This window comes from Hemitrygon akajei, chromosome 27 (assembly GCF_048418815.1).
Source record: "Hemitrygon akajei chromosome 27, sHemAka1.3, whole genome shotgun sequence".
Classification (NCBI taxonomy): domain Eukaryota; kingdom Metazoa; phylum Chordata; class Chondrichthyes; order Myliobatiformes; family Dasyatidae; genus Hemitrygon; species Hemitrygon akajei.
Genome location: NC_133150.1, coordinates 7,515,513 through 7,542,031, shown reverse-complemented (window position 1 = coordinate 7,542,031; position 26,519 = coordinate 7,515,513). Strand labels below are relative to the sequence as shown.

The 26,519-nt window shown below is 40.7% G+C and overlaps 1 protein-coding gene across 10 annotated transcripts in view; it reads right to left on the bottom strand.

The window, feature by feature from the left end:
• Window positions 1–26,519, bottom strand: part of LOC140717105 (ankyrin repeat and SAM domain-containing protein 1A-like) — a 460,793-nt gene that overhangs the window by 28,534 nt on the left and 405,740 nt on the right. For all 10 annotated transcript variants that reach the window (XM_073030322.1, XM_073030323.1, XM_073030327.1 and 7 more), the window contains 3 exons: window positions 13,728–13,853; window positions 12,039–12,110; window positions 11,865–11,951 (listed from right to left, as the gene is read on the bottom strand). In XM_073030322.1, coding sequence (XP_072886423.1) covers window positions 11,865–11,951; window positions 12,039–12,110; window positions 13,728–13,853 — 285 coding nt within the window. The remainder of the gene's footprint in view (window positions 1–11,864; window positions 11,952–12,038; window positions 12,111–13,727; window positions 13,854–26,519) is intronic.

The window sequence follows — 26,519 nt, the reverse complement described above, 5'->3', positions numbered from 1 at the left end:
TTCCATGACACAACTATTAAAACTATACAGGCACTGTATGACAACCCTACTGCTAGGATTAAAATCAATGGATATTTATCAAATTGTCTTACCCTAGAAAGGGGCACGAGACAGGGTTGTGCATGGTCACCACTACTCTTCACATTATATCTGGAACCATTAGCTCAATACATCAGACAAAATGAAGATATCAGGGGAATAACTATTAAAGGGACAGAGCATAAATTGGCTTGTTACGTGGATGACATTTTGATCTATCTAGGGCAACCAACATACTCTTTACCTAAATTGATGCAATCCTTTGAATAATATGGTCAATTATCAAGATACAAGATCAACATAGATAAAACCCAATTACCTTCATATAACTATAGCCCACCAAGAGAAATTGAAAGTAGATATTCCCTGGGCATGGCAAACAGAGTCTTTCAAATATTTGGGTATCATTATGCCAAAAGATCTGGCAAAATTATCAGAACACAATTATCAGCCTATATATAAAAAAATTAAGGAACCTAATTCCTTTTTTTAGTTTCAGTTCAAGGATTGAATCTATTAAAATGAATATACTGCCCAGACTATTATATCTCTTTCAAACCCTACGAATAGAGATGAATCAAAATCAATTCAATAAATGGAACAAATTGTTATCAAGATATATTTGGCAAGGTAAAAGGCCTAGAGTTCGTCTCAAAACTTTGCAATTAGCCAAGGAAAAGGGGGATGGGGCCTATCTTCTCTCAGAGATTATTATTTTGCAGCACAGTTGAGAGCTGTGATATGTTGGTGCAACCCATCATTTGACGCTCAATGGAAAAACACTGAAGAGCGGGTACTTCCCATCCCCATACAAACAATTTTGGCTGATAACAACCTACAAAGTTACATAAATACTACTGATAACCCATGGGTGAAACTGACTCTTACAATATGGAAAACTATTATAAAAGAATATAAACTAGAGGGAGATATTGCAATTCTTAAATGCTGTGCACATGATTCGGATTTTATGCCAAATAAACTGGATGCTAGTTTTAAGGACTGGACAGCTAAAGGAATAACAGTTCTTTGCAACATAATGAAAGAAGGAACACTGTTCAGTTTTGAAATGCTTAAAGAGAAACACTTATTAGAAAAACAAGAACTTTTTTGGTATTTACAGATGTGACAATATGTTAATAGGACAGTTAAAAATGTAACCAAGGCAAGTACATATTTGATAGAGCTATTTAGAAAAACATAATTCAGATAACGGTAGCAGAATCATTCCAAGCGTATATAAGGGTTTGTCAAATCTTAAAACACATTCGACTTCATACATTAAAACAAAATGGAAGAAGGAAGGAGGGATAATTATATCTGAGGAAAAATGGACAATAATATGGAGGTATCAATGGAAGTGTACCAGTTCACAGAAATGGAGGGAGTTTGGATGGAAAAACTTGATGAGATATTTTATTACACCCTCTCAGAAATCCCATTATGATAGTAACCTCCCCGTTTGCTGGAGAAATTGTGGAAATCGAAATGCAAACCATTATCATATTTCTGGGAATGCCCCATTATCAAAGACTGTTGGAGTGGGATACACAGTGCCCTATAAGACATCTTTAAATGTGAAATACTCTTAGAAAGTAAGACCATATATTTTGGGTATATACCTCAAGGTTGAAAAGAGATAAATATTTAATGAACATTTAATGAATATACTGCTGTTTGCTGGTAAAAAGACTTACTAGGAAATGGTTATCATAGGAGAGCCCAACCTTAAATGCATGGATGGAAATTACAATGGACATTTACAAAATGGAGAAGATAACAGCATCTGTTAATCATAAGTTGGAACTATTTGATTCAGACTGGGAAAAATGGTTTAACTACATAACACCTCATGGGCCTGATATTATCCTAATGAATCAATGAATTTGTTGTAAAAAAAAAATCACTCCCTACTTGTACATAGTTTTGTCCTTTCACTTGTTCTTTCTTTCCTCTCTTTTCTATAAGTGTATACAATAGACAATAGGTGCAGAAGTAGACCATTCGGCCCTTCGAGCCTGCACCGCCATTCTGAGATCATGGCTGATCATCTACTATCAATACCCGGTTCCTGCCTTGTCCCCATATCCCTTGATTCCCCTATCCATAAGATGCCTAGTTAGCTCCTTCTTGAAAGCATCCAGAGAATTGGCCTCCACTGCCTTCTGAGGCAGTGCATTCCACATCCCCACAACTCTCTGGGAGAAGTAGTTTTTCTTAACTCTGTCCTAAATGACCTACCCCTTATTCTTAAACCATGCCCTCTGGTACTGGACTCTCCCAGCATCTGGAACATATTTCCTGCCTCTATCTTGTCCAATCCCTTAATAATCTTATATGTTACAATCAGATCCCCTCTCAATCTCCTTAATTCCAGTGTGTACAAGCCCAGTCTCTCTAACCTCTCTGTGTAAGACAGTCCGGACAACCCAGGAATTAACCTTGTGAATCTACGCTGCACTTCCTCTACAGCCAGGATGTCCTTCCTTAACCCTGGAGACTAAAACTGTACACAATACTCCAGGTGTGGTCTCACCAGGGCCCTGTACAAATGCAAAAGAATTTCCTTGCTCTTTTACTCAATTCCCTTTGTAATAAAGGCCAACATTCCATTAGCCTTCTTCACTGCCTGCTGCACTTGCTCATTCACCTTCAGTGCCTGATGAACAGGTACTCCTAGATCTCTTTGTATTTCTCCCTTACCTAACTCTACACCGTTCAGATAATAATCTGCCTTCCTGTTCTTACTCCCAAAGTGGATCACCTCACACTTATTCACATTAAGCATCATCTACCAAGTATCTGCCCACTCACCCAGCCTATCCAAGTCACCCTGAATTCTCCTAACATCCTCATCACATGTCACACTGCCACCCAGCTTAGTATCATCAGCAAACTTGCTGATGTTATTCTCAATACCTTCATCTAAATCGTTCATGTAAACAGCTGTGGTCCCAATACCGAGCCCTGTGGCACCCCACTAGTCACCACCTGCCATTCCAAGAAACACCCATTCACCGCTACCCTTTGCTTTCTATCTGCCAACCAGTTTTCTATCCATGTCAATATCTTCCCCCCAATGCCATGAGCTCTGATTTTACCCGCCAATCTCCTATGTGGGACCTTATCAAATGCCTTCTGAAAATCGAGGTACACTACATCCACTGGATCTCCCTTGTCTAACTTCCTGGTTACATCCTCGAAAAACTCCAATAGATTAGTCAAGCATGATTTGCCCTTGGTAAATCCATGCTGGCTCGGCCCAATCTTATCACTGCTATCTAGATATGCCACTATTTCATCTTTAATAATGGACTCGAGCATCTTCCCCACTACTGATGTTAGGCTGACAGGACGATATTTCTCTGTTTTCTCCCTCCCTCCTTTTTTAAAAAGTGGGATAACATTAGCCATTCTCCAATCCTCAGGAACTGATCCTGAATCTAAGGAACATTGGAAAATGATTACCAATGTATCTGCAACTTCCAGAGCCACCTCCTTTAGTACCCTAGGATGCAGACCATCTGGACCTAGGGATTTGTCAGCCTTCAGTCCCATCAGTCTACTCATCACCGTTTCCTTCCTAATGTCAATCTGTTTCATTTCCTCTGTTACCCTATGTCCTTGGCCCATCCATACATCTGGGAGATTGCTTGTGTCTTCCCTAGTGAAGACAGATCTAAAGTACTTATTAAATTCTTCTACCATTTCTCTGTTTCCCATAACAATTTCACCCAATTCATTCTTCAAGGGCCCAACATTGTTCTTAACTATCTTCTTTCTCTTCACATACCTAAAAAAGCTTTTGCTATCCTCCTTTATATTCCTGGCTAGCTTGGGTTCGTACCTAATTTTTTCTCCCCGTATTGCCTTTTTAGTTAAGTTCTGTTGTTCCTTAAAAAATTCCCAATCATCTGTCTTCCCACTCACCTTAGCTCTGTCATACTTCTTTTTTTTTTAATGCTATGCAATCTCTGACTTCCTTTGTCAACCACTGTGGCCCCTTTCTCCCCTTTGAATCCTTCCTTCTCCAGGGGATGAATTGATTTTGCACCTTGTGCATTATTCCCAAGAATACCTGCCATTGCTGTTCCACTGTCTTTTCTGCCAGGATATCTGTCCAGTTAACTTTGGCCAGCTCCTCCCTCATGGCTCCATAGTCTCCTTTGTTCAACTGCAACACTGACACCTCCGATCTGCCCTTATCCTTCTCAAATTGCAGATAAAAACTTATCATATTATGGTCACTACCTAATGGCTCCTTTACTTCAAGATCGCTTATCAAATCCTGTTCATTACACAACACTAAATCCAGAATAGCCTTGTCCCTGGTCGGCTCTCGTACAAGCTGTTCCAAGAATGCATCCCGTAGGCACTCTACAAACTCCCTATCCTGGGGTCCAGCACCAACCTGATTCTCCCAGTTCACTGCATGTTGAAATCCCCCATAACGACTGCGACATTACCTTTGCCACATGCCAATGTTAACTCCCTATTCAACTTGCACCCAATATCCATGCTACTGTTTGGGGCCTGTAGACAACACCCATTAGGGTCTTTTTGCCCTTACTGTTCCTCAGTTCTATCCACACAGACTCTACTTCTACTGATCCTATGTGCCCCCTTGCAAAAGACTGAATCTCATTCCTCACCAACAGGGCCACCCCACCCCCTCTGCCCACATTTCTGTCCCTACGATAGCACGTATACCCTTGTACATTCATTTCCCAGGTCTGATCTCCCTGCAGCCATGTCTCCGTTATCCCAGCAACATCATAGTTACCCATTTGCACCTGAACTCCAAGCTCATCCGCCTTATTTCTGACACTTCGTGCATTCAGATATAGAATTTTTAGCCCATTTCTCTTCTCTCTGTTTAAATCGCTGCCTATTGTGCTTAACCCAGCTCCCCGAACTCCCATCGGGCTATACGCCCCTTGAATTTTGTTGCCCTTCCTAAATTTACTTATTCTTTCTGCACATTTAACTCCATGTTCCGTCAGACTATCCCTCTGTACGTGTCCTCCTTATCACTTGTTCCGCCTCACCTTTCTCTACTACACACTTAATATTCCAGAACCGTGTAGTCCCCACCTGTCCTTTATTCTTCATCTCGCTATCCTCTCTCACATTCTGGATCCCTGCCCCCTGCAAATTTAGTTTAAACCCCCCCCCCCCCCCCACCGAGCAGCACTAGCAAACCTTCCGGCAAGAATGTTAGTACCGCTCCAGTTCAGGTGTAAACCGTCCCGTCGGAACAGATCCCACCTTCCCTGGAACAAAGCCCAATTATCTAAAAACCTGAAGCCCTTCCTCCTGCACCATCCTCTCAGCCACGTATTAATCTGTATAATCCTTCTGTTCCTTGCCTCACTTGCACGTGGCACAGGTAGCAATCCTGAGATTGTTACCCTGGAGGTCCTGCCCTTCAGCTTCGCACCTAACCTCCCTGAACTCACTACACAGGACCCCTTCACTCATCCTACCCACGTCGTTGGTCCCTACATGGACCACACCATCTGGGTTGTTGCCCTCCCTCTCGAGAATAACCTGCACCCAATCTGAGATGTCCCGGACCCCGGCACCAGAGAGGCAACATACCATCCGAGACTCCCGATCTTCCCCACAAAATCTCCTATTTGCCCCCAGAAGTATATTATGTGGAAACTTGTGGCATATATGACCATATGATATATATGTACAATACCTGAAATACATCTTATGGAAATGTTTGAAGATGAACTTCAATAAATTTATTTACAAAAAAAAAGAAAGGGTGCAGAGGAGATTTACAAGGATGTTGCCTGGATTGGGGAGCATGCCTTATGAGAATAGTTTGAATGAACTCGGCCTTTTCTTTTTGAAGCGACGGAGGATGAGAGGTGACCTGATAGAGGTGTATAAGATGATGAGAGGCATTGATCGTGTGAATAGTCAGAGGCTTTTTCCCAGGGCTGAAATGGGTGCCACAAGAGGACGCAGGTTTAAGATGCTGGGAAGTAGGTACAGAGGAGATGTCAGGGGTAAGCTTTTTACTCAAAGTGGCGAGTGCGTGGAATGGGTTGCTGGCAACGGTGGTGGAGGTGGATACAATAGGGTCTTTTAAGAGACTTTTAGATAGGTACATGGAACTTAGTAAAATAGAAGGCTATAGGTAAGCCTAGTAATTTCTAAGGTAGGGACAAGTTCAGCACAAACTTTGTGGGCCAAAGGGCCTGTATTGTGCTGTAGGTTTTCTATATTTCTATGTTTCTAAATGCATTTAAATCATTGGTAAGTTGGTTTATTGTTGCCATATGTACCAAGCTCAGTGAAAAACTCTTTTGCAAGCTATCCGAAAGATCATTTCATCACGTCAGTGCACTGAGGCAGTACAAGGGAAAAATCAGTGACTGAATACAGAATAAACTACTTCGGGGAAGATACAATACAGGCAGACAATATGGTATAAAATCATAGCGAGGTAGATTGTGAGGTCAAGAGTCTATCTTATCGTACCAGGAGACTGTTCAAAAGTCTTATAACAATGGATTAGTGACTGTCCTTGAGGGTATTGGTATTGTGTGTGTATGCGCCATGCAAGGTGGCAGCTCGTTGCAGTAGCTCCGTGTGTTTGTTTGGATAGTCGTTAAGTAGCGCGTTTCTTTCGTTTTTTTGTTACTGGCTAGTAATACTGCAAAATAACAATGAACATTAATCTGTTTAAGAACATTTTCATCATCCTTCTAGCTCTCAGAAGACTTTATCCACTGAGTGCTTTGACTACAGTAGTGGAGGCAAAATTGTGTATATGAGGGAGTAGCTACTAGCAGCTGGGAAGCAGCCTTTGTTTGCCCAGCAGAAGCTCAATATTCTGGACAAGCTGAGATGGAGATCCTGAGGCTGCAGATTGGGTAAAAAGTGTTGCATCGAGAAGGAGATATAAACTATATCTTCTGCCTATCATTATGGGGAACGTAAGATTGCCGGCAAATAAATAGTGGAACTAGTAGTACTCACGAGGACACAGAATAAATATTGGGAATGCACTGTTATGTGTTTCACCGAGACACGGTTACATGAGCAAATCCCGGATTCCAGCACTACAGAATGGGTTTTCAATGATACTAGCAGACAGGTTTAATCTACAGTGCGGTAAGAAAAAGGGAGATGGGCTTGCTGTGGTTGTGAACAACAGATGGTGTAATCCCGGTCACATTCCTGTGAAAGAACGAATCTGCTGTCAGGACTTCAAACTACCTGCTGTGAGTCTGCATCCGTATTATCCACTGCGCAAGTTCAGCCACGCCATATTGTTCATTGTTTACATTCCGCCTTTCCGACACAGTCCCAACGCTGTGTGTGGCATCATACACACTATCGTGAGACTTCAGACTCAACATCCCAATCCATTCACTGCAGTATTGGGCGACTTCAACCATGTTTCTCTCTTGACAACCCGACCCACCTTCGATCAGTTTGTCAAGTGTCATATAAAAGAAAATAAAACACTGGATCTCTTGTATGCAAATATTAAAGATGCATACAGCTCCACAGCTCTCCCCCCACTTGGAAGATCAGACCACAACCTAGTTCACTCATGCCCTTGTATAAGCACAAAGTACAGCAACAGCTAGCTACCACCAAGATAGTAAAGAAATGGTCTCCAGAGGCCATCGAGGTTTTAAAGGGCTGCTTTGAAGTTACTGACTGGAATGTGCTTTGTGAACCATATGGGGAGGACATTAATGGTCTTACTTGAATCCACGGCTACATCAGCTTCTGCGTGTACACTGCAATATCATCAAGGACTGTTCGCTGCTTTCCTAACAAACCATGGGTCACCAGTGATCTGAAGGCTCTTCTCAACCACAAAAAGGGAGCCTTTGGATCAGGGGACAGGGAGGAATTGAAATGTGCAAAGGGAGCTAAAGGAGATGATCAAGGTGGCTAAAGAGGAATACAGGAGAGAGCTGGAGAACAAGCTCAGGCAGAGCAGCACACAGGAGGTGTGGAGAGGCATGTGGAACATCACTGACCTCAATGCGCTAGCTGTAGAGCCTCTGAATGCAGTCGTGAATGAGCTAATGAGTTTAACCAATTTTTCAGTAGGTTTGACAATTGCCCCACTGGAGACTGTGGTGGAACAAAGGACCCTACAGAAAATCCTGGCAATTTGGGACAATGTTTCTCACCATCTGCATGCCATCTTGGTTGAACAGAGAAGCACTTTTCGTAATAGACTAAGACAACTCCACTGCTATCTGAGATCATTCTTACCCTCGGTGTCAACCTATAGCCATGGAAGTGATGACCCCTCCTGTTAGACTGTTTGAGGTAACTTTTTTTTATTCTTTCTCATTTCCCTTCTAACGTTTGTATATTTATATATCTCTGCACTTGTAATGCTACTGTGACACAGTAATTTTCTTCGGGATCAATGAAGTATCTATCTATCAATAAAGTATCCATCTATCTTGTGGTTAAGCTTTTACTGCTAATGTTGTAAGGTAAAACATAGAAACATAGAAAACCTACAGCAAAATACTGGCCCTTCGGCCCACAAAGTTGTGCCAAACTTGTCCCTACCTTAGAAATTACTAGGATAACCTATAGCCCTTTAATTTTCTAAGCTCCATGTACCTTTCCAAAAATCTCTTAAAAGACCCTATCGTATCCACCTCCACCACCATTGCTGGCAGCCCATTCTATGCACTCACCACTCTATGAGTAAAAAACTTACCTCTGACATCTCCTCTGTAACCACTCCCCAGCACCCTGTGTCCTCTTGTGGCACCCATTTCAGCCCTGGGAAAAACCCTCTGACTATTCACATGATCAATGCTTCTCATCATCTTATACACCTCTATCGGGTCACCTCTCATCCTCCACCGCTCCAAAAAAGGCCGAGTTCACTCAACCTATTCTCATAAGGCATGCTCCCCAATCCAGGCAACATCTTTATAAATCTCCTCTGCACCCTTTCTATGGCTTCCACATCCTTCCTTGTTAGTGAGGCGACCAGAACTGAGCACAGTACTCCAAGTGGGGTCTGACCAGGGTCCTATATAGCTGCAACATTACCTCTCGGTTCCTAAATTAAATTCCACGATTGATGAAGGCCAATACACCGTACGCCTTCTTAACCACAGAGTCAACCTGCGCATCTGCTTTGAGCGTCCTATGGACTCAAACCCCAAGGTCCCTCTGATCCTCCACACTGCCAAGAGTCTTACCATTAATACTATATTCTGCCATCATATTTGACCTACCAAAATGAACCACTTCACACTTATCTAGGTTGAACTCCATCTGCCACTACTCAGCCCAGTTTTGCATCCAATCAATGTCCCGCTGTAATCTGACAGCCCTCCACACTATCCACAACACTGCCAACCTTTGTGTCATCAGCAAACTTACTAACCCATCCCTCCACTTCCTCATCCAGGTTATTCATAAAAATCATGAAGAGTAAGGGTCCCAGAACAGATCCCTGAGGCACTCCACTGGTGACTGACCTCCATGCAGAATATGACCCATCTACAACCACTCTTTGCCTTCTGTGGGCAAGCCAGTTCTGGATCCACAAAGCAATGTCCCCTTTATCCCATGCCTTCTTACTTTCTCAATAAGCCTTGCATGGGGTACCTTATCATAAGCCTTTAATAAGGTTTCTAATTTAATACTTTTCTGTAGAAGCCTTTAATAAGGTATTTAATTTAATACTTTTCTGTAGAAGCAGGGTGTTTTGCTGATAGATTTTAGGTTACCATTAAAGATAAGAGGTTGCAATGTTCAGCTTACAAATGCCGGGCCAGTCAATCAGGATGGTGGAAATGGGAGAAGGTTCTATAGAAAGCTGGGGGGAGAGGTTTTGTGATGGACACTGAAGGGGTTGAGGTCCTTTTTTGGTGGAAGATGAAGAGAGAAGAAGATTGAACCAGCGGTAGAATTCAACCCAACCGGAAAGTACGATTTGATGAAATCTAAGATGGAAAGTTCTATTGGTGATTGGCGAACAGGAGTTGGTGCTGCATGTACAAGGACGTTCATGGTGCCAAATTTGGAAGATCTGAGCTCTAACTTTATTCAAATATGTCTGTTTTAATTATAATGAAACCTTTTCCTTTTTGCTTTCTTCTTTAACAACTGTTTGATTAAGTTGATATCTATAATTACACTTTCCTTATTAATTGCATGCAGTGTATAATCTGATATTTCTTGCTGACAGGAAATTGCAAGTGGGCAGCATTTGCTCAGATTGGGGTGTGGGTGGTCAAAACATCCCAGCTCTCCTGGTCTGGTGGGACCCAAGGCATATTGACCCTAGACCTAAGGAGTCTCACCGCTGAGTACATTGAGTTGTTAGTGAGGGGCTAATCATCCATGTTTCCAGAGACACCCAGTAAAAAGGGGTTTCAGTATGTTTTTCCAGGATTTTGTATTATCTGTCCAATGTTACAAGGAGGAGAGAATGCCTGATTAAGCTGGCTGCTTTACCAAGGCAGTGGAGGGGAGGCACGTTTCTATGCACTTCACTGCACCCATAATTCTCTGAAGTTTTTCATTGGATGTTTCTGAATGTCTAGAACATGGCCAGCTTTTTGCAAGTCTTGACAAGAGGTTACAATTTACATGGTAGAGCAGCTTTTTAAGTCTTTTTCAGCATGTCTAATGGTTGCTTCTTCTGGCTGAATTGTAAGATGTTAATTATGTCCATAGGCCTTGCATTTCATGAAGCCCTGCCAATGAGAAGCAGAATGCATCTTGCAGTAATGTTTTTACCCTGCTCTCTGCATTGGAAGCACAGGCTTGCAGTTAAGTGAGCAAGAGGTGCAGTGGGTCACTGATACCAGGAAGTTCTAGTCTATTTTGAAACGACTATTTCTGCAGTAAAGTGTAGTCTGTGTCTTAGGCAAATCAGGATATTTCAGGAAAGTACTGAGAGGACTGTAAAGCTGCTTTGAAAGAATGTTTCTGATGGTGCCATGTGGAAATATTTGTAGGACCTCCGTAAAGTCTTAGATTACTGGTTTACTGAGTGAGTGTTTTGATGTTAATATATAGAAAGATTAGCTTATGGTTTTTAATCTAGTTTAACAGAACTTTCAGTATTGTGCAAAGCAAAGAATTCAAAATCCCACTACTGAAAGTGTGATGTTGAAAATGTTGTATCACACTTGTAGCCAACAGCAATATCACAACTGAGCAACTTGTTAAAAATGCCAGTCACTTCTGGCTGTATTTGGGTAAACCTCTCCAGTAAGCAGGAACACAAAATAACTTAAAACATAGCTCCACATTGTCCAATTATCCATAAACAACGCCCTGAGATGTCAGTTCCCCAAAGGAAAAGTATAATTTACCTTGTTGAGAGGAAAGAGGCGGACACAAGTCAAGTTAACAGTTACTGTTCTAGTCACAGATCCGCTACAATATTTGCACTATTTTGCTATCAGGGTAATGTAAAAAAAATGTCTATCATAATGATGTTTTCCATTTCACACACATCATAAAACCAAATCACTATTTGCAACATAAGGTTCAGTGCTGAAGGTTTTGTTCTGCAATAAGACAATATTTCTGAAAAAAAAACAAGTTTACCAAATTTGTTTTGTATACATCAGATTTAAGTGTATTATAATTCAGATAATCTTTCAGTATATACTGGGATATTCTAAACTTGCAGTGGTAAAATAAATGGATACAATACAAAAGCTAAGTCAACTTACTTTTTCTGCGCACGAATCTAAAATTCTTTAAAATTGACTGAAAAGTAGAATATATAAAGTAATGTTTAATAATTTAAGTTTAATAATCTAATAGTTTAATAATTCCACAAATACCTTGTTAAATGCATCAATGAATTTTACGCCTTTGTAAGTGATGGAGAGGAAAATAGTTGGTATCTTTTTCATTTGTTCAGTAGATTTCTAGACAAAAGCATAGGAGATGCATTAAAGATGTAAACATGGCTTAATCCTAAATACTGAATCAATCTGTGAACTATTTATACAAACCCTCATCTTTGCACATGCATCCTGGGTTGATTCAGTCCCTTTTAGGTCTTTAATTAGCATGGAACCCAAATACTGCAATAAATAAAGAGAGTAATCGCAATAGTTTCAACAAGTTGTATTGAATTAACCTGCAAAATGTTTAAAAAGTATCTAGTGCTTTCCTAGTTTATATGATAAATAAACTCTTCTCGGGCTTCTAGCCAGGTATAGGTATCAATTATAACTGTCCCACCAGACATGCCAAGGCATCACCCATGAAGAAGATGGCAGAATTTGCCATTGAAACAGTTATAATCGATACCTGTACCTGGCTGGAATTTCAAATAGAGTGTATCTTGCAAAATGTTCTTTCAATTAAAGGTTTCTCAATTTTTATGTTGTTTAAATAAGTGCTATGAATAGTAAGACACTTCTTTTAAAATGTATAAATGTATAAGAAAACCTCAGATAATTTATGGAGAAGTAACTTTCTCCCCATTAAGAGTCAAGAAAAGATCAAATAAAGTCGTACAAATAAGCTGGATCAACTCAGCAGATCGGACAGCATCCCTTGAAATGAACAGTCAACGTTTCGGGCCGAGACCCTTTGTCAGGACTCAGCCTGAAACACTGACTGCTCATTTCAAGGGATGCTGCCCGATCTGCTGAGTTGATCCAGCTTGTTTGTACGTCTTGATTTGACCACAGCATCTGCAGTGTACTTTGTATTTAAAAGATCAAATAAACTACACATCTTCGTGTATGACCATAAGACCACATGATAAAGAAGAATTAAGCCATTTAGCCTATCAAGTCGGCTCAGCTATTTCATCAAAACTGATCCATTTCCCTCAGCCTCAATCTACTGCCTTCTCCTCGTATCCCTTCATGCCCTGACTAATCAAGAATCTATCAACCTCTGCCTTAAATGTAACCAACAACTTGACCTCCACAGCCACCTGTGGCAACGAATTCCACAGATTCACCACTCTCTGGCTAAAGAAATTCCTCAACTCCATTCTAAATGGACATCCCTCTATTCTGAGGCTGTCTCCTGTAGTCTTAGGCTCCCTTGCATAGGCAATACCTGCTGCACATCTATTCTATCGAGGCCTTTCAACATTCAATAGGTTTCAATGAGATTCTCCTTTATTCTTTTGAATTTCAGTGAATACAGACCAACAGCCATCAAACATTCATAATGATAAGCCTTTCAATCCTGGAATTATTTTCATGAACCTCCTTTAAACCCTCTCCAATGTCAGTACATCCTTTCTTAGATAAGGGGCCCAAAACTGCTCACAGTACTCCAAGTGAGGCCTCACCAATGTCTCTTAAAGCTTTACAATACATGAAAATGGAAGCAGAAATATTGCTTTACATTTCATAACACAAAACTGTATAATGTGACTGTTCACAAAGATAAACGTAACATAGGATTAAAAGAATACCTTAGCATAAGCAATTACACTGGTAAAAGAGTAGCCTTCGATAAAAATGTGGTCAATGTGAACATTAACAGTATTTAGTGGTGAATTGTCTCAAATGAGCTCCAATCATTGCTCTCCATAATTTTTAACTCAATATTCAATGCTATCCCAAAAGTAAAAGACTAAATTAGGTACATTATCTATTGTGCAACAATGATATGTTTTATTTGTTAATTAATGCCATAAATTCAAAAAAGTATATCCAGTGCTAAATACTCACATTAGCTTCATAGCCACAGGACTCAAAAATAAGCTTCTCTGGCTGGTGCTGCCAATTCTGAACAGGAGCATATGGCGTGGCTAAACTAGGCGGGCGAAGTGTTATTCGAGACTCGCGCCGATCTTCCTGGAAGAATGACAAAGCAAAGCTGGTTGCTGCCATGCTAATAAAAATGAAACTGTGCAATAGTCACCTATTAGTAAATTGGTTTATTATTGGCACTTGCACTGAGAGACAGTGAAAGATACAGTCTTGCAATTCAGTGATGAATTGGCATACAAGAGGGAGACTAAAAACCTGGTTAAATGGTGCCACAACAACCTCCTCTCACTCAATATGTCAGCAAAACCAAAGAGATGATTATTGACTGCAGGAGGAGGAAACCAAAGGTCCATGGGCCAGTCCTCATCAGAGGATCAGAGGTGGAGAGAGTCAGCAGCTTTAAATTCCATCTGTACAAGGACCAGCATGTGTTAGCAAAAAAGATGCACAGCAGTTCTATTTTCTTAGAAGTTTGCCTAGATTTGGTACATCACCAAAAACTTTGAAAAACTTCAGAGATGAACAGTGGAGTGTCTCCTAACTGGTTGTATCACGGCCTGGTATGAAAGCACCTACGTCCAGAACTGTAAAGGCTACAGAAAATGGTGGACACAGCCTAATCAATCAAAGGCAAAGCCCTCCCCACCACAGAGTATATTTACAAGAAGTGTTGCCACAAGAAAGCAACATCCGTCAAAGATCCCTGCCATGCAGATCGTCACCTCTTCTCACTTCTACCATCAGGCAGGAAGTACAGAAGTCTTAAGTCCTGCATCACCAGGTTAAGGAACAGTTAACAAGCCTTTTAACAATCAACAGGCCCCTGAACATACATGGATAACTTGAATCACCACTGCTCCAAACTGATTCTATGACCTGCAGATTCACTTTCAAGGACTCTTGACAACTCATGTTCTTGTTTTTCAATTGCAGTTTGTCTCCTTCTGCACAATGGCTGTTTGTCAGACTTTGTTGATGTACAGTTTTTGCAAATTCTATTTTATTTCTTTCATTTCAAATTCTATTCTATTTTCTCCCATAAATGCCTTCAAGAAAATGAACCTCAAAGTAGCATATGGTAACATACATGTTTTTTTGATGATAATTTTGAACTTTCAATTCATTATAACAGTGCACTGAAGGTCCTTAATTATGCTGGCTGTAGTGCTGTATTTCTCAGACAGAATAACAATCTTCCATGAATCCAATCTGTCATGTGTTTCAATTAAACCACCTTTCATTCCTATAAATTCTACTGAATACAGCCCTAGCCAAACAATACCTTCTTCAACAGTCCTGTCATTCGGGTAATCCGTCTGGTGAATCGTTGTTGCCCTCCCAGTACTGTTGTATCCTTTTTTAATAAAGGCACCAGAACTGCATATAATATTCCAGATGTGTTCTCATCAGGGCCATTCTAATGGCAGTGAGGCATCTTGTTTCTTTACTTCATAAGACATCGGAGCAGAATTAGGCTATTTGGCCTATTGAGCCTGCTTCACCTTTTCATCATGGCTGACCGATTTCCCTCTCAACTTTATTCTCTTGTCTTCTCCCCAGAACCTTTCACACTCTGACAAATCAAGAACTTATTAACCTTAAATAGACCTGGCCTCCACAGCTGCTTCTAAATAGACATCATTCTATTCTGAGGCTGTCCCAACTGGTCCTAGAATCCCCCAACATAGGAAACATCCGCTCCATATCCTAGTTCGCTCTAATTAGACCTTTCAACATTCGAAAGGTTTCAGTGAAATCCCCCCCCCCCCCCACCCCAACCCATTCTTCTAAATTCCAGCAAGTAAAGGCCCAGAGCCATCAATCATTCCTCAAACGATAAGCCTTTCATGCCCGGAATCATTCTTGTTAAACCCCTTTGAACCCTTTCCAGTGTCAGCATGTCCCTTCTTAAATAAAGAGGACCAAAACTGCTCACAATATTTCAATACAGTCGGCCCTCCTTATCTGCGAAGGATTAGTTCCGGGGGACCCCTCGCGGATACCAAAAAACGTGGATGCTCAAGTCCCTTATTCAACCTGTTTCAATGCAGTGGATCTTAGGACCCAGCGGAACCCAAGACCTTATTTAACCTGTCTCAGTGCGGTGGTCTTTAAGATCCGGCGCAGCTCTGAATCCGCAGTGTTTCTGTTCACAAAAATAATCATGATCACGATTGAAAATAAAGTGGAAATAATAAAGTGATTGGAAAGAGATGAAACGCCATCGGTCATTGCAAAAGCGTTAGGCTACGTCGGTCAACGATCTGAACAATTTTAAAGGATAAAGTGAGAAAGGCTCTGCCCCAATGAAAGCTACAATTATTACTAAGCAATGCAGTGGTTTAATTATTGGGTTTTGGGTATTTGATCCTCCACATCAACCCGGCACAATGGAGAGCGCACTCGGGAGTGGTCTGTCACTGGATTGAACTTGGGAACTTCCGTTCCCGAGCCTGACGCTGAAACATAGGTTCTTAAGCGCTTTATATGCATAGAAAGGTAAAATATATACTATATACTAAGACAAACGTAAATAATACCGGATGTACCTCTTCCGACTTACTTAGTAAGAGAACTTCCGATTTTTTTCGATCCCGATCCACGATAACCCATGCACATCCTCCCGTATACTTTAAATCATCTCTAGATTACTTATAATAGCTAATACAATGTAAATGCTATGTAAAATAGTTGTTATACTGCATTGTTTAGGGAATAATGACAAGAAAAAAGTCTGTTTTTGCTTGAACAACAAGTGCTGGAAGAGCACTTCCAGGTTTTCGTGGTTGGTTGAATTCGCACATGTGGAAGGAGGGCCGACTGTAATTTCAATGGGTACATTTAATGTCAGAGAAATGTATACAATATACAGCCTGAAATACAGCATTACATCCTTGCTTTTATATTCTAGTACTCTTGAAATTAGTGCTAACATTGCATTTGCTTTCCTCAACACCAACTTAACCTGCAAATTAACCTTTAGGGAATCCTGCACAAGGACTCCCCAAATCTCTCTGCACCTTGGATTTTTGAAATTTCTCCCCGTTTAGAAATTAGTCTATGCTTTTATTCCTTCTACTAAAGTGCATGATCATACACTTTCTGACACTGTATTCCACCTGCCACTTCTTTGCCCATTCTTCAAAAATTTTCCAAGTCCTTCTGCAGCCTCCATTTCCTCAACAATACCTGCCCCCTCACCTATCTTCGTATCATCTGCAAACTTGGCCACAAAGCCATCAATTCAATCATTAACATACAACATATAAAGAATTGGTCCCAACACCAACCCCTGTGGAACACCAATAGTTACCAGCAGCCAATCACAAAAGGCTCCCTTAATTCCCACTCTTTGCCTCTTGCCAATCAGCCACTGCTCTATCCATGCTGGTATCTTTGCTGTAATACCATGGGCTCTTACCTTGTTAAGCAACCTTATGTGTGGCATCTTGTCAAAGATCTTGTTCAAGTACACAACATCCACTGATTCTCCTCTGTCCAACCTGCTTGCTATTTCAAAGAATTCCAACAGATTTGTCGGGCAAGACTTTTCCACAAGGAAACCATGGTCTTTGGTCTATTTTACATTGTGCCTCCAAGCACCTGAGATCTCAACCTGAACAACTGACTCCAAAGTCTTACCAACCACTGAGATCAGGCTAACTAGCTTATAATTTCTTTTCTTTTGCCTTCCTCCCTTCTTGAAGAGTGCAGTGATATTTGCGATTTTCCAGTCCTCCAGAACAATATCAGAATCTACTAATTCTTCAAAAGATCATTATTAATGTCTCCACAATCTCTTCAGCTACCTCTTTCAGAACTCTGGGGTGTAGTCCATCTGGTCCAGGTGACTTATCTACCTTCAGACCTTTCAGTTTCCCAATCTATCTGCATATTAAAATCATGGCTATCGTAACACTGCCCTTTTGACATGCCTTTTCTATCGCCCATTGTAATTTGCAGCTTGTGAGATGTAATTTACACAGAGGCCTGTATGCAGCTCTCATCAGGGTTCTTTTACCCTTCCAGTTTCTTAACTCTACCCACAAGGATTCTACATCTTCCGATTGCATGTCACCTCTTTCTAAGGATTTGATTTCATTTTTTTTTTACCAACAGAGCCACACCACCCCCTCTGCCTACCTGCCTGTCCTTTCAATAGAATGTGTATCCTTGGATGTTGAGCTCCCGACTATAATCTTTCAGCGACAACTCAGTGATGCCCACAACGTCATACCTCTCAATCTCTAACTGCGGTTCAAGATCATCTGCCTTATTCTGTATAATGCATGCATTCAAATCTAACACCTTCAGTTCTGCATCCATCATCCTTTTCAAATTTGACCCCTTTTACACTACAACTCATCCCACTGACCGCAATTTTGCCCTATCATCTGCCTATCCTTCCTGACAGTCTCACTGCTTCTCCTTGTAAAACAGTTCTATCACTCCAATTCCCATCCCCCTTGTACAATCAAAGTAAACATACCGCTTGCTTCTTAAACAGCTTGCTGTACCATGCTTTCTTGCAGTGACAAGGGCACAAGGACACTCAGATCCCTTTGCACATCCAAATGTGCAACCTATCATTTAAATAATAAAGGGATAAGAGACTGCAAATGCAGGAAACCTGAAGCAATGCACAATGATATTGGAAGAATTCAGCAGCTGAGGCAGCATCTATGGAGGGAAATAAAATGGACAGTCGAGGATTTGGGTCTAGAGTGTATTCTTCTATCAGATTCCATCTTGTTCAGCACTCTGTCCCTTCAATCTATCAGCTTCCAGCTTCTTAAATCATATCCACTCTCGGCTGCCTGTCACCCGTTGCTTTACTATCTACTCTCTGTAGATATACAGCGCGGTATTGGCCCTTCGAGCTGAGCTGCACTGCACAGCAGCCCCTCCAGTTCAACCCCAGCCCCATCACAATGAGAAATTAATCCATCTTTGGACTATGGGAGGAAACTGAAAGACCTGGAGAAAACTCATGCATTCCACAGGGAGGATGTACCGACTCCTTACACATGACATTGGAATTGAACTCTGAAATCTGACGCCCCGAGCTGTTATAGAGCTGTGCTAACTGTTAGGCTACTGTTATGCCCATCCACCCCTCCCACCTGATCCTGATGAAAGATCTCGACACAAAATGACCACAGTCCATTTTCCTCCATACATCTGCTGAGTTCCTCCAGTACTTTTATGTATTGTATTTAAATACAACTTTTTTGTTTCTTCTAATTATCCACGTTATAACTCATGTACTGTATGAGTTATACTTATTTATCGAAGTTATAACTGCCATGTATTTGTCCACTTATTCAACTTGCCTAAATTACCCCAAAGCCTCTCCATCCTCCTCACTACCTTTCCTGGTTTTGAGTTCATGTCTTGCAAGTATCAAGCAGATTAAGTTTAAACTAGTTGATTCTAAATTCAGGATTACGTATCTGAAAATTCTAAAGTTTCTCAAATAGGAATTCAAAATTAATTGTGAACTGACTATATATACTCTACAAGCACTACACGTGGTACACGTGGAATGATTTGAAAAATGCACTGACATTATCTGCGTCCTTGAATGGAAAAGGGATCAATCTAAATTCACCAATAGTATGAAGAAATGTCAGAGCAGCTTGTAACATTGTAATCTGCTTTGAACAAAGGCAAATGTATGAATAGAGTGAGCAGAGTAAAAAAAAACACAATAACACTGTGATTCAGTTTGCACTTGGCTAAACTGTTTCATTACAAAAATACATCAATATGTTTGTAGTGCAGGGGGACTGCAAATCAATTTTACCCTTGGTCTCCCTTGTATGATTTTTGGTAGGAAAATAAATAAGTGAATGGCAGCCCAGATTTCATGGCAGTGATCACAGCAAAACTACTAAGATTTGCCATCTTTTCTCCTTCAGGCTGACATCAGCTTCGGCATTTTAACACATGATTTGATGCAGAAATCCCAAAGCTGCCAAGAAATACTGAAGGTGTCTCTAATGGCTACACATATGGTTCTGAGATTAAATTTATCCTGGAGATTAAAACACAGTGTAAACTTGTCCTCACTGCAAATTACTTATAAAGATTATTGTGTTCAAAGATTTTACATGAGGTACAGTGGGGAGGCGGGAGGAATGCTTTCATACAGATTATCATAATGAAAGAAAATCACCATGAACATATATATAGTTGAATTTATTTTTAAAATACATTATAGCTCTTCAATAATTAATTGAATTCATCTTCACCAACGATAATTTTAAAATATTTTAAAAGCTCCGATTGTTTTTTGCTTTAAAAATTTTAATTTCCTAGAATGAACTAAAGGTTTGCCTTCATTTTTGAACTCAGCAATTTCAAATATTCTGACCAGCTCAAACCAAATCTGAAGCCACTTCTTAATTTGTTGCGTGTGATGTTGAAGTGCACACAACAACTGTAACTCTCCATGGATCCTAGGTGACTGAAATCTGAATAGCTGCTTGATAGGAGGGGCTACTTGCCAAGAACGGCACTGGAATGAAACTAAAAACAGCTGTTAAGCACAGGCCAACATTAAAGTAGCCTGTCATTTTAAGCAGCTGTCAATGTATATCTGACACAATGATGTTAAGTCTACAATGGGAAAGATAAACTTTATCATCAGGCACAGAACTCTTTAGTAATTTCAAGAATATCTTCCGGTAACTTATACAATGGAAGACTCAGAAGTTTCAAAGGTTGTGACTGTTCGGCTCATCATGTCCAGATAGCAAAAGTAGACATTAGAAAATAAAACATACACTTCACATAAAACTAAGCAGATTACCGGTACTTAGAGAACAGTAAGACATCACCAATGAATCTCTATTTTACATACATAAAACAAATCCAAGGACAACTCATTTTCCACCAAGAGCCCTTCGGTTTATAAAATACACAGTGGAGTACATGGCAGCTGCAAATTATGATGAGATGAACAACTGAAATGAAAATACCCAATTGTTTTAAGATAATAAAGCTATATTTTTGTGCAAATTGCAGTTTAACAAATGTGCTGAGCACAAAGATGAGAAACCCCATTATAATTAAAACTATTGGGCTGAGAATAATCAGTTGTAATTATACTAAGGACTTAAATAACAATTTTCACTCCTTTTAGGCAGCAGAGACAGCATTAATAAATTCACACACATTGCATTCAGTTATTCCATAATTAACAGGCAAAAACATGTTAAGTAAACATTTGTGTTCCGATTTATCTATAGTCATGACAAATGGCTTTATTCCATGCTATTCACACTTACTAACATTAAGACTTGATTTTTAAAATGTGTAGAATCAACGGAACATTAATATATTTATTCACCACTGCTGAGAAGGTAAAATGGTCCACCTTTTAGTCCCAATTTCAGTTCTCTGATACACAGCAAATGAGCGTTTGAATTGCAACTTTTTTGAAAACTTTCGATTTTAAGAATTGAGTAACTATTTTTAAAGAAACCTAAATAATACTAAAAGTAAATCCAGAAAATTCCTAGAGGCGTCCTCATTATTACAACATAATGAATGAAAAGAATGGCAAAGAACCTCCACACCACCACCCCTAAAGACATTACAAAACCCTGTTGAACATCAATAAAATACTGGGAACTAAAATACAAGATTACGATGGTGAGCCTTGAAAGTACCATCAGATCATACAAAGTGCAGGGGAGCATGGATTATGTCCTGGATAAAGCTTTGACATATCAGAATCAGAATCAGACTTTAATCACCAAGTACCTGTGCACATACAAGGAATTTACTTCCGGCAGATGTTGTCTCTCTGCTCATAACAATAATAATGATAAATATAAATGAAAATATAGATTATACATACAGGTAGTGCAATCCAAGTAATAGTTAGCCGACAGTTAACTGTTCAGCAAAGTGACCGCAGTAGGGAAAAAACTTCTCCAGTGCCTATTACTCTTAGTCTGGAGGGATCTGAAGCGCCTACCAGTCGGAAGCAGATCAAACAGTCCGTGCGCAGGATGGGAGGAGTCCTTTATGATGTTCCCCGCCCTCTTCTTCAACCTGGAAGAGTACAGGTCCACAATAGAGGGCAGGGAGGCTCCAATGACGCGCTCGGCAGTCCTCTGTGCGCTGCAGTCTGGTTCTATCCTGCTTGGTGGCGGCTCCAAACCACACAATGATGGAGGTGCACAGGACAGACTCAATGACCAGTGTAGAACTGCAGCAGCAATTCCTGAGGCAGACCGTATTTCCTCAAGAGCTGCAGGAAATACATCCGCTGCTGGGCCTTCTTCAGGATGGAGCTGATGTTCTGCTCCCACTTCAGATCCTGAGAGATGGTGGTTCCCAGGAACCTGAAGTTCTCCACGGTGGACACAGGGCTGCTGAGGACTGTGAGGGGAGACATAGCGGGGGGATGTCTCCTGAAATCCACTATCATCTCCTTTGTCTTGAGCGTGTTCAGCTCCAGATTGTTCCGACTGCACCAGTTTATTAGTCACTTATAAACATGGAAAATGTAGTGAAATGTTTGCAGTGGATATTCTGAGGTTCAACTGTTACCAAGAAAGTTCTTTGCCATAAAAATTATAGCAAAGAACACCACGGTTCAAGTTGCATCTTGGAATAATGAAGCAAATTAGTTGGAAAGACCTTAGCACAAAGACCAAAGCTTTATCAAATTTACTTTCAAATCATTGATGACTCTTTTTCTAGAATTACGCAATAAAATAATTATTAAATGTCTTGCCCAAATTGCCCCTGTAAAGATATTAATGAGGCACCTTCTTTAAGTACTGTACTCGTCTGTCTGGGGAAGGCACTCACACAATGCTGCAGGGTTTTGACAATACCACCAATCGCACAAAAAGCATCCAAACCAGAACAGTGGGTAATGTGCAAGCTGAAGTGGAACTTGCAAATGATGGCATTCCCATACGCTGTTGTCTGTCTTTTTCCTGGCTGCAAAGGTTGTGGATTCGGAAGATCCTATTATGGGATCTTTGCCACCTTGCTGCAGTGCATTTGTGGATATGGTACAGATTCAGGTTGCAATGTAATTTTCTATCAATGCACATTACGCAGCTCCATACATGCTCTTCCACAGTCATTCATCTAGGATCCCCTGGGCTTATTGATAATCGTATAGAAGGGAAATACAATTCTGATACTGATAGTCCAAAGTGACTCAGAGATGCTTAGTTTTGAGCTGGTTTGGTTGTCTAAAGATTCAATATCATTTAACAGTGGCAGCATTATAAAATACTTTGTCATTCTTTGAATTAGCAAGTGAGAGAGCAGCATTGTTGCAGGGCTGGAGGTATTTGAAAATAACAAATTGCATCGGGAGCGAGTCATTCTTTGAATAAGGGAGTGAGAGAACAGCACCACTGCAGGGCGGGAGCCATTTATTTGATAAGAAAAAGTCTCATTGTGAAGGACTCATTTGAATGAGTTTTATTTGAGCCAATAAAAAGAAGCAAGGCATAAGTGGAGCAGCCATTCTGGGAATGGGCCAGTGTCAGAGTTGTCAGGCTTTGATGATAAAACCTGGGGCCAAAGGTTTCAGAAAGAAAATGCAGGCAATAACATTTAAGATTTTTTATGGTCTATAAATACTTAGTCCTTAGCTCAGTGCTGGAGGATGGTTAAGGCAGTGGAATGCTCCGACTGTGAGATGAGATTTCAGGATACCTAACAGTCTCCCCGATGACTACATTTGCAGTAAATGCACTCAACTTCAACTCCTGACTGACAAGGTCAAGTAGATGGAGCTGGATGTACTCCGGACCATCTGGGAGGCTGAAAACCTCATAGTTGAAACTTTTACTGAGATGGTCACACCCAGAGTTCAGATAGTAGATGGGTGACCACGAGAAGTAAGGGAAGTAAGCAGTTTGTGCAGGGTTCCCTGAGGCCATTCCCCTCTTTGAATACTGTTCAGGAGATGACCTATCAGGGCACAGCAAAAGTAGCTAGTTCCAGTGGCACTGAGACAATCTTTAAGGCTCAGCAGGGAAATGTAAAGTTAGGCAGGAGAGAGGAGATGTTGTGGCCAAGAAAAAGATGCCAGAATGGTGAATTGGTTCCCAGGTGCTGGAGTCCAGGATGTCTCAGAGCAGCTGCAAAATGTTCTCAAGGGGGAAGGTGAGCAGTCATGGTGCACATTGGTACTAATGACATCGGTAGAAAGGGGGAAGAGGTCCTGCGCAGTGAGTGTAGGAATTCAGGAAAAAGGCTGAAGAGTAGGATCTCCAAGGTAGTCATTTCTGGATTACTCTTGGTGCTACATGCTGATCAGGGCAGCAATAAGGTGATAGCACAGATGAACAACTGGCTGAGAACCTGGTGCAGGAGCAAGATTTCAGGTTTTCAGATCATTGGAACTTCTTCTGGCGCAGGGGTGACCAGAACAAGAAGGACGAGGAGGAAAGGAATGTGTGCTTAATTTCTCAGGGTATCTCTGTTTTAGGCAAGATAGAGAGGTAGAGAGATTGCTATTTATATCTGTATTGCACAGTTTGTTCTCCATTGATCCTGTTTACAGTTTGTGTTCTATATTATTTGCTAAGAATGCCCTCAGAAAAAGAATCTCTGGGTTGTATATGGTGACGTGTATGTACTCTGATAATAAATTTTACTTTCACTTTGATAATCCTGGAAACTATAGACCAGCAAGCCTCCTGCCAGTGGGAGGGAAGTTACTGGAGAGAATTCTTTGAGATAAGATTTATGAGCATTTGGAAAACAATGGCCTAATTAGGGCAAGGCAAGTTGTGTCTCACTAACTTGATTGAGTTTTTTGACGAGGTGACAAGGGTGATGATGAAAGTAGAGGTGTGAATATTGTCTACATGGACTTTAGTAAGACATTTGATAAGGTTCCTCATGGGGAGACTCATCCAGAAGATTAAGATGCATGGGGCCGATGGTAAATTGGCCGTTTGGATTCAGAACTGGTTTGCTCATAGAAGACAAAGGGTATTCATTGAAGGGTCTTATTTGAGCTGGAGGTCTGTGATTAGTAGTGTTCGGCAAGGATCTGCATTAGGACCCTGCTGCTTGTGATGACATGGATGAAGAAGTCGATGTGTGGGTTAAGTATGTTTGCAGATGATACTAAGATTGGTGGTGCTGTAGATAGCAAAGAAGACTGGCAAAGAATACAGTGGATCAAAGATTCAAAAGTTAATTTATTATCAAAGTATACACATCTGAAACTCTTTTTTTCCAGATAGCCAAGAAACCAAGAAAAAAAAGAACAGGAACATGAACCGCCCTCCCCACATGAAATGCAACAAGAATATTCTTCCCCACCCCCTCCCCCACACAAAGAAACCAACCAAAAAAAAATCAACCCTCAGAACCCCTTCCCCATACAAAACACCTCAAGAACATTGACCCCCAAATTCACAAGATGATCAAAAACATAGAAGATAAAAAACTATAAGACTGAAAAAGCAGTCATCGATATCCATATCGATTGACAAATCCATATCCATATCATTTGCAGATATGGGTGGAGAAATGGCAGGTGGAATTCAACCTGACCAAATGTGAAATGTTGCACCTTGGTAGGTCAATAGTAAAGAGAAAATACACTATTAAGGACAAGACCATTAACAGTGTCGATGAGGAGAAGAATCCTGGAGTTCAGGTTTACAGCCCCCTTAAAGTAGCTAGAGGTTGATAGGGTGGTTAAGAAGGTATATGGCATACTTGCCTTTATTAGTTGAGGCATTAAGGTCAAATATTAGGAAGTTATGTTGCTGCTTTACAAAACTCTATTTAGTCTGCATCTGGAGTACTGCATACAGTTCTGGTCACCCCATTATAATAAAATCATAAGCAGAATTAGGCCAGTTGGCCCATCAAGTCTGCTCCACCATTCCATCATGGCTGATTTATTATTCCTCTCAACCCCATTCTACCACTTCATTCCAGTAACCTTTGACAAACTGACTAATTACAAATCTATCAACCTCTGCTTTAAATATACACAGTGACTTGGCCTCCATAACCACCAGTGGCAATGAATTCCACAGATTCACTGCCCTCCAGCTAAAGAAATTTCTTACTTATAAAAAGAAAGTTGTAGTTTTGAAGAGTGCAGAAGAGGTTTACCAGGATGCTGCCTGGATAAGAGGGCATGTGCTATCATGGGAGGTTGAATAAACTCAGGTTGATCTCTGGAGTGGCGGATGCTGTGGAGATCTGAAAGAGGTTAATAAGATTATGAGAGGCATAGATAGAGTAGACAGACAGCATCTTTTTCCTAGGTTTTAAATGTTTAATATCAGAGAACATGCACTTCAGGTGAGAGGTGCTAATTTTAAAGGAGATGTGAGAGTCAAGTTGTATTTTTTCTAAACATGGAGAATGGTAGCTGCCTGGATTGCACTGCCAGGGATGGTGCTAGAGGCAGATACATTTGGGACTTTTAAGAGTTATTTAGATAGGCACATGGATATGAGGGAAATGTAAGGATATGGACATTGTGTAGGCAAAAGGGATTAGCTTAGTTGGTATTTGATTATCTCTCCTGTAATCTCCCATCTCCTACAAACCTACGGATTCTCATGGTTATCTTGACCATACCTTTTCCCACCTTATATCCTGTAATACTATTCCCTTTTCTCAGTGTCTTCGCTTCCACCGTATCTGTTCCCAGGATGCGGCTTTCCATACCAGAGTAGTGGAAATGTCCTTTTTTTCAAAAAAGCGGTTTCCCTCCCTCCACTATTGATG